Source organism: Rhyacophila brunnea, unplaced genomic scaffold (genome assembly GCF_057557595.1).
Source record: "Rhyacophila brunnea isolate RB1 unplaced genomic scaffold, BYU_Rbru_1.0 scaffold_1, whole genome shotgun sequence".
Classification (NCBI taxonomy): domain Eukaryota; kingdom Metazoa; phylum Arthropoda; class Insecta; order Trichoptera; family Rhyacophilidae; genus Rhyacophila; species Rhyacophila brunnea.
Genome location: NW_028232751.1, coordinates 32,734,990 through 32,753,879, shown reverse-complemented (window position 1 = coordinate 32,753,879; position 18,890 = coordinate 32,734,990). Strand labels below are relative to the sequence as shown.

General features: G+C 30.5%; 1 protein-coding gene across 3 annotated transcripts in view; it reads right to left on the bottom strand.

Moving 5' to 3' along the window:
* Positions 1 to 5,930: 5,930 nt before the first annotated feature.
* The window catches only part of LOC147079686 (LON peptidase N-terminal domain and RING finger protein 2), a 235,771-nt gene continuing 222,811 nt past the window's right edge, over positions 5,931 to 18,890 (bottom strand). For 2 of the 3 annotated variants that reach the window (XM_085943271.1, XM_085943276.1), the window contains 3 exons: positions 12,131 to 12,386; positions 10,511 to 11,385; positions 6,839 to 7,388 (listed from right to left, as the gene is read on the bottom strand). In XM_085943271.1, coding sequence (XP_085799397.1) covers positions 7,200 to 7,388; positions 10,511 to 11,385; positions 12,131 to 12,386 — 1,320 coding nt within the window. In that variant the 3' untranslated portion in view covers positions 6,839 to 7,199. Of the gene's footprint in view, positions 7,389 to 10,510; positions 11,386 to 12,130; positions 12,387 to 18,890 lie in introns of all 3 variants that reach the window. The other variant, XM_085943281.1, reaches the window with a different exon arrangement.

Genomic DNA, 18,890 nt, shown 5'->3' with positions numbered 1-18,890 from the left:
TACCTATACCGCAGATCCTGGCCTGGGGGCCCACTTCAGAATGTGGGAGCCATGCCCATGATATAATGGTAAGGCTATAATATATTATTCAGATTAGGTATACCCACATTAAATCAGTGGTGTGCGGTCGATAGAAACTGTAGATGCAGAGCATCCCCAGAAATTTTGTAATCAGTAATAATATGTAAATATTGCTTAATTATGTTGTAAAGTTTTCTTAATTATACTTATTCTAGTATTCATCACTTAAACTTGAGATGATTATAGCTCAGCCAAACATAAAGCATTTTTGATAATCTAAATGCTTTCAAAAGAATGTAACCTGCAAGTATAAATAATTATAATACTATATGGTTGAAGCTAATATGAAGCGGATACTTTCAAAAGCGGCTAAAACGGATGTATGCTATTTTGAGATAAATTGAAATAACATAATATACCTTTTACTACCGCCTCAGCCGATTTTGCAACTAAGCTAGATTTTTATTAATCAATATTGACATATTTAGCTGAGTTTTGAAATTAAAAATCAGACCATACTATGGTAGATAAATATATTTATTAAATAATTTACTCAAAATACTCGAACCCCCATTATGAATAATATGTATATTTTTTAATGTAAACTTAATCAATAATCTTCCAGTAGCGAAGGGTGACTTTTGGAAAGAGGTAGGCTGTAGAGATCAAAAAAAAAGAGCACACATGTCAGGTATACTCACGGGAAATAAGACGATAATACGATATTACTACTGATGAATAGGTACACACTAATGTCAACATCACACTAAATCGATGAAATTTCAATAGCTCACTGACGATATAGAATTGAGCAATGAATATAAATTATTCGGTAAATATCAACAACTAAACAAAAAAATTATATACTTATATGTTAGTCTATGACGGAATTAAATAATAAATAATAATCACGAGATAAAATTATTAATTATTTTTAAAAATATTCTATCTTTATATGACGTGATTGAACAAATAGAAATTATTTTTTTTAATTATCGCATTATTAATTATTATTTGAATAAAGCACCAAAGTGACAGTCCTCGACACTAAATAATATATAAGCTTTGCCTTTTCAGCGTAGAGATTCGTATGAATAAAACCAGAGAACCCCGATGCCCTTGAGCCGCAGTTCATACAATAAGCTCGGCGAATTGATATTTCAATAGTGATCGCTGACGAGCAATAGTGATCGCGATTCTGACGATAGACAGCTCTCATTTATATATTAATTTATTATACTGACGATATATTCAATTGATTCCCGCACATATTTGTATTTAAGTATTTAGATTGAAATACTTTCTATCAATTTTTCTTAGAAGGTAGGCTTCAAATAATCACCTACTACAGAGCCTTCGCCACAGTAATCTTGTATAAATATTAAATGGAATATAGTAACTGCAGCTAAATAAGCATCAGTCGAGACTTCGTAGCTTAATAAAAAAAAAAATAGAAGACATGGCGGCGGGTTTGGTTCAAACACAATGGGTGACCTCTAGCGATAATCCTGTAGGTGAAGAAGTCTTTGGGGAAAGGTAAAATAAAAATATCGTAGTATAGATATGTTTTGACGTTTATTTATTTATTTATGAGTACCTAATGGACTACTGACGTTTATACAATTATATTGCTAAAAATTATGTCCTCCAAACATTACACAATGGGGTATTTATTGCACAACTAAGCAGATAGATCCAAAATCTCAGAAATGATAATGTAATGATCATTTAAAAGAGTAGAGTAATAAGATAATACCTACTACTCATTTAAAATATCTATTCAGCTAGAATTTTTGAGGAAGTGAGTGGGTTTATGAATGAAAGTAAAATATGAAATTATTGCTGTGTTTTTTTATTTCATTATTCCACCTCGTTTAGTATAGTTTATTTTAAGTCACTGCGATATTTCATCGAAAAATCCAATCAGGAAATTTTAATTAAAAAATAAATTGGTTCTAAAGATTCTAAATCTACCTGCTTTATAAAATTGATATTACTAGATTAACTGTTTTTCGTATTGCATCAAGCAATTGATCAATGGGTCAAGCAAATAAAAAAAATGAACTTATTTCTTTATACTTAAAATTTGTTCATTCATTAAATGCTTTCTGTGAAGCATAACTATTTACTTCTTTTTTTATTCACTTGGCCCGATGATATTCTACAATCTGGGATAATTCGTAAAAAATTATGTCCAGTTTCATTTACACATAATAATAATTATTAAGGATCATCATTTATATTTATTAATAATAGTATAGTGTGTAAATTTTTAATTATTTGGAGAACCGATGTTTTATTAGAAGTCTTTCATATAGGTACACATAATAATGAGTGAAATATAAATAATCGTTTGTTGAGAATACAATATTGATTTTACTAAGACATTACAAGAATATATCACAATTTGACATTCACTGCGCAGTTAAGTTTGTTTAAATTGATTTAAAATATAATAAGTATGTATTTGGACTGCATTTAATATAGACATTATTTTCATTAAAAAGATCTGGAAGTTGGATTTATATTCATTAGTTTATTTTTAAATGAATGTAAAAAAAGTACAAAAGAAATCTTAATGGAAGAAGTCAAGTTAATTCTAATATTATTATTTTGATAATAATCAAATATAAAAATCTACGAGTATTACAATCTACTTGCACAATACCCCGTATGATTCATATAAGGGCTTTGGTTATTTAGAAATTTGTCTCAGTAAAATAATTATATCTTTGAAAAGATTCGCATATGAGAAAATAAAATAAATATATATCTTTACCATTTTTTTCATACAAGATAAATTCAATTCAATGCAGTGGAACCTTACGATATTGGTGGAATCGATACTAACAAAGATAAAATCTCTACATGAGAGTAAATAGGAATACAATTTTGGAAATAAAGACTATGTGAAAATATGTTGGTATAGCATCTTCAAAAAATATTCAACTATGAGATCAAACAATCACTGCCCACCGTCTCAAAGTTGTAATTAAGATTTATTAAAATGTCTTCGTATTGGTTAGCTACATTACATCTTACAGACAGAAATTGCTCTTTAAAAGTCTTTTTTTATCTTAGATTTAAATCATCGTTAGTAAGAGATTTGATTCCGACATAATGGGAATTTATCTATACATGGGAATTAGTACAAAATACATATCATTACTGTACATGGCAGAGAATTATTTATAGTACCTAATGGAAATTATTAAACCACAATGGAAATAATTTTATTCATATTCAATGACTGAATAATTTTATATTTTTTATCAATTCAGAATGTTATATGAAACATGTTATGTACCAATACATTTGAAAAGAGTTTTATTTGTATGCTAGGTAGTTATATTATATTCTTTTCTGTGGAATCGCTTTACAAGATAATAATGTCTTCTGGGTTATTGAGGAAAGCATTGAGTTAATTGGGAATTATTACTTCTAAGGATATTTGAAAGTAAATTTATTACTTTTCCTTTATTGAAATTCAGTAAATCATTCAGCGTCTTATTTTCATAGCTATTAAGCAAAACCTAATATGAGATATTAATAATATTTCCAGCTTTAAAAATTAAGAATAAAAAAACATTTTCTATTTATGTAGTTGTTTCCTTGATGACAATAATTGTTTACATTAATAATGCTTTGAGTACTACAACGCATGTTTTGACTAAATCCCAATTACATTTTAATTTAATCAGGGTCATATTATCACGTACATGAAAAGAATCGAAAACGAATCAATCCGTTGATTTCAGAAGCCGATAGAAATAGGTGTTAAAAATATTATAGAAAGTAGGGAAAGTCTTATAAACATGTACAGTAGCGCCTTGGTGAACAGAGGAGAGAAAGAGGATGATGATGAACCAAACACTTTTTATTTCTAGAATAAATATTTTTTTTACTATCCTTTGAGAATGTCACCATACATGCATTTTTATAATGCTATAATTGAGGCTCTACTGTATCAGAATTGCATAAGGAGTATATTTTATGTGCAGAAAATTTATTTAAACTTTCTTGAATGGCTGGCTTGGGGAACATTTTTTATTCTAACTACTTCTATTATAGACAACGACATAGAATCGGGCGGGTACAAATTTCAGTAAATGTTTAGTATGAAATTTTATACCTTATTCTTGCCTAAATTCATGCCGGTGACTCGTTACAATATATTGACATACCTACAACATTGAAAGGATTGTCTGCTGACATGTAGTCATTATTTTCTTGGTTGACATTTACCTATTAACTAGTAGGGCACTTCTATACTATCCCACCCTGGCATTTAAAATAATCACATATAAATTTTATAAGTTGTTACACATTTGAACATTAGTAAATATTATGCATTTTCAATAAAAAATGATTCAATTATTATAAAAATCAAAATATCATATTCGAAACATGAATATTTCATTTATATACATATGAATAAAAAAATCTAGCATCACATTGTTTTTCCACTGCCCATGACCGATAAATTATCATTTATTTTAATTTAAACAGCGTAAATTTCGTTATTATAATAATATTATTGAAACTGATATTTACTAATATTGGAAATCATAATTTACTATAACATCCGTCTCCGATTCGTTTAATTATTAAAAAATGCTAGCTTTTACTATGAAACAAAATAAAATTATAAAAGTATAAATATTATTATAATATAATTAATATGACTACATTTACTATGGAAAATATCCCTGTATGCAATAAAATTTAGAGACCAGTTAACTGACTACCTGCCAGATTGAACATGAGAAGATTCTAAATTCGTGTATGGCGTGAATATGAGAAGTCTAAAAACATAGATTCTCAGGGCAGCCTATTTGTACGATTGGCTTTCTGCCATACACGGAAATAATGAATGAAAATTATTATACCATAAATGCACATATCTATCATACAAAATGGAAAGTGTTTAATTCTCTATATGAAACTGTTATTAGATTTATTCAAGTTAGATAGCACTGTTGGCATAGATTGTGAATATTTTATTTATGAAATCAATTTGATATTTTTAGATAGATGGCACTGTCTAAAATTTAAATAATGTGTATTTATATTAATTTCTGAATTTAATAAAAATAAAACATGGCATGGCACGGGTCATTTTTCTGGCCTCTCAATATAGCAATTCAATAGTCGTAATTATTATAAGATAAATAAAAATTTGAAATAATTACCTATTGGCAAATAATACATTATAATATAAAGCTGGCCGTTCAATACAATTTTCAATATGCTTCAATACAAATCACACGAGAAAAGCAATCAAGACTTTAAATATGCTTGCCATGTTGAAAATACTAAAATATTTAAAACTTTACCGCGATGAATTAACAAAATAAATATGTGCCAGAAATAAGGTGGGATATGGCATTCACCATATTTGATAAAATTACTTTCATGGAAGAATGCAGTTTATAAATAATAACATATCACAAACACTTAAATAAATGTGACTATGATAATGTGAATTTACTTAGCTTCTTCGCACTGTAATTTTTTCATTTCATTGAAAGAACAACATAATATATTATGCAACTGTCACGTAATAATATTCTTAATAAAATACATTTTCCATATGAAAATATATTTCCCATTTTTCCGGCACTGGTTCAAATTGAGTCGTGATATGCATTTATTGATCAAGTGTTGTTTTTGCTAACCTGAGCTTTGGTTTACTTAGTATTCACTGCATACATATAAAAATTATTTATGTCCCATTTATTTGAAGGAACCTGATAAAAGTCTCGAATAAAATAATTTTTATACATGTTGAATACAATGGTAGAAAAAGTTTATAAAATTATCATGAATACCAGCAAATAAACACTAAATCTCTTGAATTGAAGATTAAAATAATTGGCTTTAAAATGTTGTGTTTCTCCCAATATTTCGCCATCAAGCTGTTAAAAGATTAGATGTGACAATTTTGTTAGTGATTTTTTTACATAATATCATCTGTTCATAATATCACACTGTTATAGCTTAGTAAAACACTTCAATGTTCTATATAACATTAAAGTTTAAAAAAAGTTAAATGACCGTGAATATGACGGTAATATCATCGATTAATGCAGTAATAAATCAGTGCTATTATAAATACTCAATAATGATGACCTCATAGTACGTGATATTTAGATAAATCAAGATATTCACAGACTTCAAAAAGTATTTTAAGTTTACTTTCATGTTTGTGCTTAACACAATCACTGCTGGCCTTTTAATTACCACATTTAAATAACACGTTAATTATATCTAATAGCCAACTGCTCCAAACGCGCCAGTCGCGGTGTTGGCACTAAATGAGTTGAAGAGCAGTTTTTTGTCTCTTCTGTAAAATTTCAATTTTGTCACATACCTACGAGGTTTTGACAGCTCAATGACGTTATGTTGACAATCACAATGATACTTAGGCCAAAAGTAACATAGATACATAATATGTCTGTTTATTATAAATTCACTTATTTTTGAATTAAACATGTTAATGGCATTCATGATTTTTTAAATAATTTATCACTTGATTGTTAATGCAATAACACTGCCCATTAATTGAGGAGCTGGGCAGAAGATGCGTAAGTGCTATGCTATAGTTAAACATTTTGATGTGTTTTTTTGGATATATCAGACATATCAATGTGTAAACATTTTTACAATTCCAGTTATCACATTGAAATGATTTTTTGTGATATATTATCTTTGAAACTAGAAAATTGTGTAACTCCAATAACACTACGTTAAAGGAAAGACAAAAACAATATGGTTTTGTATACAAATCTATGGTTTAACAATGCTACAATTTTTTGTGGAATTACATCATTTGCAAGACGGGTAGATATTAACAACGGCCACTAGATGGCATTCAAAGTCAATTTTCGATTAAAACAGAGTTACACATTTTTCTAGTTTCAACAACGATATGTGTAAAGAATGAGTCAAGGATTCTAAACACATAGCAGAATGTTACAATTTTAGTTCGGCATCTCTTCTATACAGCTCCTCGATTGTTACATACCTATTGCAGTTTTTTAATAAAATCATAGACCAATTATTCTGTCACATGCTCATGTTGTTTGTTCGTCAATACACTTAACACAATGACATGTCATGCCGTTAGCTTTCCACTACCGAAACTCTAAACACCTACTCCCTAAATCGTAACAATATCACATTGATTGTTCCCCCAGTTGACTGGTACTTGCTGTTTGGTTGTAGATCCATGGGCTTCTATAGTAATTAGATGGCGGGCCTGTAAAAGTAAATTTTTGTTGTTTTGCTAAAAAATATATATAATCTAATGTCCTGTCTATGGCACGAAGTCTTTTCTCAAGGTCCGAATTTGCTAGAATCATCACCTGAAAACAAATGAATATAAAGATTATAATGTAATAATGTGAAACGTCTATTATTGTATTACTATTCTTTCGTATCAGTTTGTATATTGTGCTATTTTAAACACTCACTTCGTAGTCATTCAGCTAAAAATCACTAACCGCAAACATAGTTTTGAGATAAAATTGTTTGAATGTTTAAAGCTGTATGAAATCTTATGTTTTTGACATGTTTGTTTGTTTGCTTGCTAAGTGGTGAGGTTGTTATATATTAGTAAACATGGGTGGCCCATAAAAGTGTATTTTTTTTTCTAAAATTGCAAATGAACTTGAAATTATGAAAAAAATACATATTTGACTTGAGCTTCGACTGACTTATACATGAACATAGTTTATAGTAAATAGTGTTGATTTTTTTGTGACATTGAGGGTAATTTAGGAATTTGAGAAATATGGTGAAACATAATGAACATTGTGTTTGAAAGATAATTATTATGAATTTTGGAGATTTTAAAAGATTCATTACAATGCGTTTTTATCTCAGTGCGGCACGGCCCTGACACATAAATTTTAGACCATAAGTAAGAAGTTGCTAAAAATTTACCTACAATAAGAAATCACTTGCAGCTAATTTAATTGCTAGCTTTATAGATCCACCAGTATAAGTTGTTCGCTGAGTGAGGGCACCACATGCTAACATTTGACATATCATTCAATACTCTTTATACTGTGATGAGTTTAGTTCTAAATTCAAACACCGGACGGTTTACAATGTTATATCAGCTACCTATAGTATCTTTTCAGCTTCACTTCCATATAAAAGCTTCATCTGCATACGAAAAGGTTTTTCTATGACAACAGTGGAATTTTTAGATATACAGTGACAAAAATATATAGTAAATGAGAGCGAAACATAAAGCATTCACCACACTGAGGCGAATTCGCAATGCAAATACAACTGATACGCAGTGCTATAGCAAAACCAAATATAGTGTGACATGTGTTCGATATTTTTTAGAACAAATAATTATAATAACTGTAATGTGTTAGTAGTTTCTTCACCACATTAGCAATCACATTGTGGATTTACCCCTATATGGTTAATTTTTAACGCAAAATGCAGACTACACATAGAATATCAAGAAGTGTGCAGTGGATGAAAATCTGACAACTAACTGTCATTTCTTAACAAAAACAGTTTTTCAATATCGTTTGTTTACTTGTTGCTGACAAAGAAAATTTATATTGGGCATTGATTATATTAGGTGTCTAATGAAAAAAACTAATAAATCCACAAATAGTGAAAATTTAATAAAAAATATGTCTATATTCTAATTGCAATGATTCATAAATTCTTAACGGCCCAAAATCACACAAAAACCCTAAAAATCCTAAAAAACATAATCTAACCAATTTACAGAAACCGATGATTTAAAATGAAATAAATAGATGTTGGCACGTCGTTACTGAAAATAAATTACGGTAGACATCGAAATATACGAAAAACCAACTACGGCACAAAAATGTAATTTACCACTAATATTGCATCGAGAACTCATCAGTTTTTGTTATTAGATACTGCATGTATGAGTTTTATTATATTAACAACACAGTTGACCCTTCATTTTTGTAAACAGACATCATCTTAATTTCGCCCTTAATAAAAAATACCCGAATGAGACACTGTAGGTAAATTGTATCCGCAAATTCATCAATTTATGAAATTAATCACTGATAAGGCAACCATTAGATAGACTTTATAATTTCTATATTAATAAGTATTATTGATTTATAATTATTCAATTTAAATAATACTGTTTCCATATTTTTACCATTGTAAATTAAAAAATACTGTAATAGTTATCAGGCAAAAGAAAATTAGAAAAATGAAAACAATTACAATGGTGTTGGTTAACTTTACTAACCTGTAACTTTCGTAGAAATCATTTTGTTATGCATTAGGTACATATTTCAACTGATACTTCGATATAAAATTACTCACCATTCTATTTTTCTCGGCCAAAAGATTTAAATAAAAACAATATATATCGTGTTAGTCTAGGTAGTTATAATATTAAGGACATATTCTCCATATGGAATTAAAAGTGCAATAGGTAATAGTGATAGTATATTAAAGCTTGGCCATCTTAAATTTTATGACTTCAGCGAATTATATAATAGAAAATTTATTTTATAATTTTATTAAATCATTTAATATTTATAAATTTGAAAATTCACTCATAAAAAGTTACTGTCATTGACTGGTCATTAATTGATAATAATCAATACTCATAGTTAGCATGATAGATATAATTATGGCATTTTCCAGAGTTATATTTCAACAATTTAAAATCAAACAATATCGACAGAAACTTGTTTTTATCCTACGAAATCTTAAATCGTTGATGCATAATTTTTAATTATGTTTAATAATTTAATTTTTTTTCACATTCTATAAAAGTTTCAACACAAAATACTGCTCTTCCCTGACGGTCACTCACCGATCATCATTTTCTACAACACGAACGAAGAAAATGTTCTTTTTTAAATATCACTAGAATTTATTTATTTATTAAATACCAAATTTTGCTAAAAACTCAAAACAAACAGGAAATGAGAGTAGCTGTGTCAAGTATCATTCTAAGATTTGAAAAACTGTGTAGTAAATAACAGACTAATCCATTCCACTAATTAATATTTTTATTGGGCGACAAGAACTGAAAGTTTTAATCACTGGTTTTAGTTATACATTGTAAAAATAGTCAAGAGATGCACCTAAATACATGATTTATCTATGTCCATTCCGTATCTAGTCTGTAGTTGATATTTGTAAAGACGTATCAGTATTTGATTTAGACTATTCAGAGTAACACTGAACTTGTTACTAGTTCTTAACGTCATGAAATGATACTCGAAAAAATAAAAATAAAAAAGGTACATACCTATTTTAAAGATTGCTAAAAATCAACATAATTGGTTTGGAATGATCGCAATCAATGCTGCAATGTTGAGTAATTATAATATGTTATATTCATTAATTCATAGCAACGAATAAAATCTTTTGTTAAATTGCAAAACTTTACTGTCATACAATTTAATTATATAACATGCAGGTCACTGTAATTTATTATGTTATTATTGGTTACCTTCAATTGTGAGCCAAGAGGAAGAATAGCGACAATCCACCAAGTCCAAGATGGACCATCCTTTAAGATCATCCAATGTTCTTCTTCATCAGGCATAGCTCCGAAAGTCTGAACTATTTCAGATTTGGATATCTCATCCATCTCTTTGAACCACAGCCAAGCTTTCCGCCGTACCGTATTGTGCAATTCCAAAATACCCATCTCTCTATCTCTGAGTATCGGGATATCTTCAACAGTTTCTACTTTAGCAATATCGTATCCGTCTCTCTCTCCCCGTGCCAGAACTCTAAATCTATTGACTCCCACTGTGGATAAAATTGAACAGCCATTCCCCATTAGAACACAATCTTTAATTTCAAGGAGTGTACCGAATTCGGCATATCTATTTGGTCCAGTGAGGTTTTTATCTAAGCAGGCGGCTATTCCGAACTGCCTAGTTCCAGATTCAAGGCATCGCCGTACCATAACTCTGTAGCGAGGTTCAAAAACAAAAAGAGGGCAGGGAACTGTTGGAAATGCGGTGGTGCAAACAAACACTGGTACGTGAGGTTCGCACCCAATAGTCCCAATATTTTCCTGGGTGTGACTGATTTTTCTAGCTAAATACTCCATTGGAATAAAATTTCTCATAGCTTCATCAATGAAGGTTGTTATGCTTCGAGAATTGTTGGCCAGATATTCAGACAAGGAAGTCATACATAGGGGGCACGCAGAACTGTAGTCGAGGCAAGTCTCAAGGCAGTGCATACAGTAGGTGTGTCCGCAAGGAGTTGTAACTGGCTGCAGCAATGATTGGGAACACAGAACGCATTCGAAATCTGACTGGTAGACTAAGATTGTTTCTACTTGAAGTTCCGTTGCTGATGGTGCCATTACTGAAATCAGAGAAAATTATATTTATACACTTTACCAAAATATCAAAGAATCGTCTGCTATGTTTTTTCAGGTTAGAAATTATTCAGTATGTCGACAGAAAAATATAAGAAAATTTTATATATTAGCTACCAGTTTTATTGGATACAGGAAAATGATACTATTTTCATTTTTTTATATGACATACTTATTAAGCACGAGTAAAAAACTAACATCAGTTGAGGCGAGGCGGTGAGAATTAAATGGTCCAAGTAATACAAAACGCATGAGAAAAATTTCATATATGTAATATTATGAAAAGTTATTAACAATATGAAAATTGTCTAGAAAATATTAATTTTTAAGACAATTTACTCAACTTAAACCCATAAGCTTGGATTCTTGTAAGCCTCAGCTAAACAATTGTTCTAAAATTTAAGACGCTGTCTAATAGTTTGTTTTGTTTTTTGGATGTAGTCTTGACCCAGCAGCAGCATACAGCAAGAACAGTGGCTTGCAACAAACTGGAGGAACCTGCAGTAACCTCAGTTGACTATTATAAGATAATACATTGATAATTTGCAGTGTATGTGGGCCAATCCTGACTATATGATACAATGTGAATCTCTGCTGCCTCCTGTGGAGACTTCTTAATACATCCACTTACGTTATACCAAAATTCGTATTGATTTACTATCATCATCTTGCCCCTTTGCAGGGCACAAAATTCTGGGACAAATTAATAGATATAGCATTTGAATCAGGTACCTAAATATTTTCTAACTTCACAGAAGATCTTGTCAATGATTTCGTTCATCCTGGTTGTTTCCCAGCTGTTGCAAAGCGCAATTTCTTCTGTTGGATCACCTCCCGTCGATTCATTCCTGCACTTAAGGACATGACACTTGCAAAGTCTACTCCGGCTGAATGACGATGATATCCTTCTCTTGTTTGCTCGACCGGTGCGGATGATGGACCGTCTGCACCTCTTGAGACGATTAGATGTGAGTAACCTAGCCAAACACTGGAAAAAAAGAACAGTTTGAAAAATATTACTTGTGGGATTTTTGAATATAAACTAAAATAAATCTACTTTGTAAAATAGGCATTCTATTAACATGTATATTATGTTTTACTGCTTGCCGCGATATTAAAATTGTGTGCACAAATTCAAGTGTAACACAAAAATGATACCATTACTATTTTATTACAATTTTTCACATTATCACGACAAGCACGCTAACCGATCGGTCTCTAAGGTTCTCGTCCGATCACCGAAGTTAAGCAACATTGGGCACGGATAATACTCGGATGGGTGACCGCTTGGGAACACCGCGTGCTGTTGGCTTTTTTCCTTAGTACGACATATATACATTATTGAAGTTCTGTTGGCGTGGGTTCGAATCCAACTTCCGACAAATATTTTTATATTTTATTTTATTACTAATATATATTTCTTGAATAATCTAATATATAAAAATTAATATTTGTGTGTTTGTTTGTTCGTATTTAATGCGCAGCCATACCGTTCATCCGATTGCGATAAAACTTTGTAAACTTATTGCTTGCACTTGCGGGAAGAGTATAGGCTATACTAATATATAAAAATGAATGTCTGTCTGTCTGTCCCGTATGCGTTCCTATACCATTCATCCGATTGCAATGAAATTTTGGTAAGTGGTTGTATGCATACCCATAAAGGTTTCTGAATTAGAAAAATCATCATCTTCTTCTTCTTCTTCATTATATTTTCTTTTATTCGTATGGTTCCTATACTATTCATCCGATTGCAATGAAATTTTGGTAAGTGGTTGTATGCACACCCATAAAGGTTTCTGAATTAGAAAAATCATCATTTTCTTCTTCTTCTTCATTCCATCTTCTTTTATTCGTATGGTTCCTATACCATTCATCCGATTGCAATGAAATTTTGGCAAGTGGTTTTATGCACACCCATAAAGGTTTCTAAATTAGAAAAATCATCATCTTCTTCTTCTTCTTCATTCTATCTTCTTTTATTCGTATGGTCCCTATACCATTCATCCGATTGCGATGAAACTTTCATCAGTTGTTGTGGTAACACCCGCAATGGTTTTTGAATTAGTACAAACATCTTCTTCTTCTTCTTCTTCTATTCTATATTCTTCTATTCGTATGCGTTCCTATTCCATTCATCCGATTGCAATAAAATTTTCGTCAGTAATTGTGCCAACACCCGCAAAGGTTTCTGAATTAGAACAACTATCTTCTTCTTCTTCTTCTTCTTCATTCTATCTTCTTTTATTCGTATGGTCCCTATACCATTCATCCGATTGCAATTAAACCTTCATCAGTTGTTGTGGTAACACCCGCAATGGTTTTTTAATTAGTACAACCATCTTCTTCTTCTTCTTCTTCTATTCTATATTCTTCTATTCGTATGCGTTCCTATTCCATTCATCCGATTGCAATAAAAATTTCGTTAGTAATTGTGCCTACACCCGCGAAGGTTTCTGAATTAGTACAACCATCTTTTTCTTCTTCTTCTTCATTCTATCTTCTTTTATTCGTATGGTCCCTATACCATTCATCCGATTGCGATGAAACCTTCATCAGTTGTTGTGGTAACACCCGCAATGGTTTTTGAATTAGTACAACCATCTTCTTCTTCTTCTATTCTATATTCTTCTATTCGTATGCGTTCCTATTCCATTCATCCGATTGCAATAAAATTTTCGTCAGTCAACACCCGCAAAGGTTTCTGAATTAGTACAACTATCTTCTTCTTCTTCTTCTTCTTCATTCTATCTTCTTTTATTCGTATGGTCCCTATACCATTCATCCGATTGCAATGAAACCTTCATCAGTTGTTGTGGTAACACCCGCAATGGTTTTTTTAATTAGTACAACCATCTTCTTCTTCTTCTTCTTCTTCTTCTATTCTATATTCTTCTATTCTATATTCTTCTATTCGTATGCGTTCCTATTCCATTCATCCGATTGCAATAAAATTTTCGTTAGTAATTGTGCCTACACCCGCGAAGGTTTCTGAATTAGTACAACCATCTTCTTCTTCTTCTTCTTCATTCTATCTTCTTTTATTTGTATGGTCCCTATACCATTTATCCGATTGCGATGAAACCTTCGTCAGTTGTTGTGGTAACACCCGCAATGGTTTTTGAATTAGTACAACTATCTTCTTCCTCTTCTTCTTCTATTCTATATTCTTCTATTCGTATGCGTTTCTATTCCATTCATCCGATTGCAACAAATTTTTCGTCAGTAATTGTGCCAACACCCGCGAAGGTTTCTGAATTGGTACAACCATCTTCTTCTTCTATTCTATCTTCTATTCGTATGCGTTCCTATACCATTCATCCGATTGCAATGAAATTTTGATCAACTGTTGTGCTCACGCCGCAAAGGTCTCTGAATTGTTACAACTATTTTCTTTTTCTTCTATTCTATACTCTTCTATTTGTATGCGTTCTTATACCATTCATCCGATTGCGATGAAATTTTGACCAGTTGTTGTGAGCACGCCCGCGAAGAGTTCTGAATTAGTATAACCATCTTCTTCTTCTTCTATTCGTATGCGTTCCTATACCATTCATCCGATTGCAATGAAACTTTGGTGAGTTGTTGTGCCCTTGCCCGCAAAGGTTTCTGAATTACTACAATCATCTTTTTCTTCTTCTATTTGTATGCGTTCTTATGCCATTCATCCGATTGTGATGAAATTTTGACCAGTTGTGCGCAAGCCCGCGAAGGTTTTTGAATTAGTACAACCATCTTCTTCTTCTTCTATTCGTATGCGTTCCTATACCATTAATCCGATTGCAATGAAACTTTGGTGAGTTGTCATGCGCATGCCCACGAAGGTTTCTGAATTAGAAAATCATCTTCTTCTACTATTCGTATGCGTTCCTATACCATTCATCCGATTGCGATGAAACTTTTGTCAGTTGTGTGCGGTTTCTAAATTATTATTATATAACATACAAAATTTGTTGTTTGTTTGTTCCATCCAATTTTGATTTTTTTTTTACTACATATTTATAACATTAATAACGTTTTCATATTTTGGATTCGATTTTAATTTAGTGTTCTTATGTTTGACCTTTACTCCTATTATAATTATTTTCATATTGCCATATTGTATTACACAGATATTTTAATATTAAAGAAATAATTACCTCTTATTATTTTTCAAATATCTAAGATAAATATAACCACGAAGCGACCCCGTGCGAAGCCGGGAACTTCAGGTAGTTAATTTATATTTTTAACCAAATATACATTAATAAGTGCATACTAGACTATTTTTCTATTTATAAAATATCTAACATTGTGTATGGTTTAATGGCATAATTTTAGATATTTAATAAATAAACTAGCTGAGCCAGCTGGCTCTCGCCAGTCTGTCTCGCTAGGTCTTGCAGACGGCTTGGCGGTATTCGATATTAATATAATTGTGAAGTATGCATAGGCGGCGCCATAATTTTCCCTTCGTCATAGATTTTCATTCACCTCAGACAGTTTGATATTTCGCTGATTTGTGAGTTTTACGATTTGCAAGTCGTCACTACCAATATAAATTCGGGGTCATATGCGTAGTCTATTCTGGAGTCTGGCCTTTAAAATATCGTCTGACACCACTTCAGACTGATAGGCCTAGCAGAACAGCTGGCAATCGCCGATCGCTACTACTGACATTTTAATAGAATATACCTAATATGTTTATATATTGCACTTTCTCATTCATTCTTATTTATTTTCGTTAAACTAAGAACATACATCACACGTCATGTTGTTGGTTAGTTTTTTATAATTCATTAAACCCTGCCTAAACCAAACAATAGTAGTTAAAATATTATTCTATCTATTAAATATCCAAAATGATGTATGATTTAATGGCATAATTTTAAATATTTTATAGACAGATGCGTATTATGGCTTGGTTTCCCAGGGTTTAATTGAATTTAAAAAACTAACCAACAACATGACGTGTAATGTATGTTCATAGTTTAACTAAAATAAATATGAATGAATGAGAACACTATCTGTAAATTGTAGTCTTAGTTCAATGTAAATAAATACGTATAACTAACAACGTTTAGTCTGTACTATCTATGGTGGATCCACCCTACCTCCACCCATCGCCACTGCAGGATAGTCTTATTTTTCATACATTTAGATTATTGCGATATAATACGTTTTATTTATTCAATGGGATCACCTTAGATTGCACCCACTATTTCTTATAATAAGTCTTTTAAGATACTCGTAATTACCACTCTTAAGGGGTGTGTCCATATGCTTTGCTTAAGAGCAAAAATGGTAAGTACTTTATTTTAAAATTCGTAAGTTCTTAATACTCGTATACTAATGAATAAATTTCAACATGGTAAAATTATTATTCAACAAATTATCTTTGTGGGGAAATAAAAAAAATATTATTTTTATCATGTACAAAAATGGAAAAAGAAACAGGTAGGTACTTACTTATTGTACCTAATTGTGTCGTATAAAGGTCATAATCGACTATATTTGACTATAAATATATATTTCACTTAGAAGAAATAAAAGATGAAATAGCAAACAACATGCATAATATCATTATCAAAAGAAACATTATTGCAATTTAATTTTTATTAATATTAATAGTTACTAATGATATAAAAGAAGAAGAAAGGTTACTGTAATTTTATATGTAATTATTATTATAAAATATATACCTAAACATTATTAATGTTTAATTACTTGTATTAAACGTCACATGAATTTCATTTACCAACGAAATGTAAAAATAATACAATTATTACTGAATCACGATAACTACCTATCTATTTTATATGGAAGTGTGTGATACTTCGACGTTGATCTGACAATAGTATCTATCTGACATTTATAGTCAAATTTTCAGGGGGTTCAAAAAACTGTTTTTGTCGGTATCAGTATTATTTTTATTTTTCAAGTGAAATGATTTAATATTAGTACTAAAACAGTCATTTAAAGATGTATGAAAATTGTAATGTCATAATAAAATAAATCACGGAGATAGATAATATTTCTTTTTAGTTTCTAGACACTTCGATGCAGATAGACACTATTTTCCACGTCAAATTTGAGCATTTTAGGATTTTTTTTGTAGAACAATATTTCCATTCGATCCGTCACCATTTTGTACAAAATACACCAATAACCTAGAATTTGCCAAAACTGCAGATAGATACTATTGTCAGATCACAGTCGACTTACTATAATATTGAGAAGAGCGTAATATGTACCTATATAATCTAGTTTCTTATTTATTAAGTCTGAAATTATTCAATTTATTGATGGAATTATTAAAATTATCTTCATCTTACAATAAATGTCTTGATTGAAATTGATTATTTATGGGCGCTAATAGAAATGTCACATTTTTTCGATTACTTATTCCTGCAAATTCTAAATTTGAAATCTGATACGTCAAATGAACTTGTTTTGCGAATGAAAACAAATGACAATCTAAGTCTTTTAGTTTGACAGATAAAAAGCAGTGACATGGTTTTAGATTATATTTTCGTAATAATTAGTGAGGAAATATCCATTTATTTTTTGTTAAATTTCTTCGTACGCCAATGTGCTACTTACAGATTTGAATAATTTTGTGGAATATTAATTTAGATATTTTGCAATATTGATTATATAAAAAGTATTAAGTGACAATATAATCAATTTGCCGTAGATGGCTAGCAAGATGCGAAAATGTATGGTGACGGATGTAAAACGCGATTTAAAAACGATATTATCTGTGATAGTGTCGAGTTATATCAAATTTGTGCCCGATTCAAATGGAAGTAGATTCGGGACTCTAAAAATTGAAGTGAATTCCTTTAATAATCAACAAAACGGTGTTTAAATAAAAAAGTTGACGTATTTTCCAAAATCTCTTAGGATAATAATATATAGGAGATGAATATTTTTTGACTATTATCTAATATCTAATAGGACTTGGATTTAATTTAATTAAAAAAAGTAACAAACACTATCTACATCAGTGGTCAGTAACCTTTTGAGAGACTGCGTAAAAAATCAATTTTGAGCAAAATATTTGGTTAGTGGGTAAATGCTGAGTATCTCCGGTACACGGAAGTACATTGGAATGTGGATATGTGTCTTCAATCGCTCTCAAACATATACATGTTCCATTGTACTTCTGTGTTGCGGAGGTACTCATCATCAGGCTACTGATGATTTTACATAATAATTGTGTTTAAATTTAGTAGCCTTACTGGGAATTTCCACTAAATATCGCGTTTTTTATACTAATTACCTACTAGTAGGTACAATAATATTTATATTGAATTGAAAAAAGTAGTTCCTGTCGAAGGCACTTATTTCGGTGATCGGTTCTAATCAGGGAATACAACATTAAAATTAAAATTTGTGTATATTGTGGTCGTGACAATAGTTTTTCAACCGATATAGTTAATGACTGCAAAAGAAATTTTTAGAATTTGTTATAATAAATTTTAATACTTTGTGTCTGTATTGTATCTGT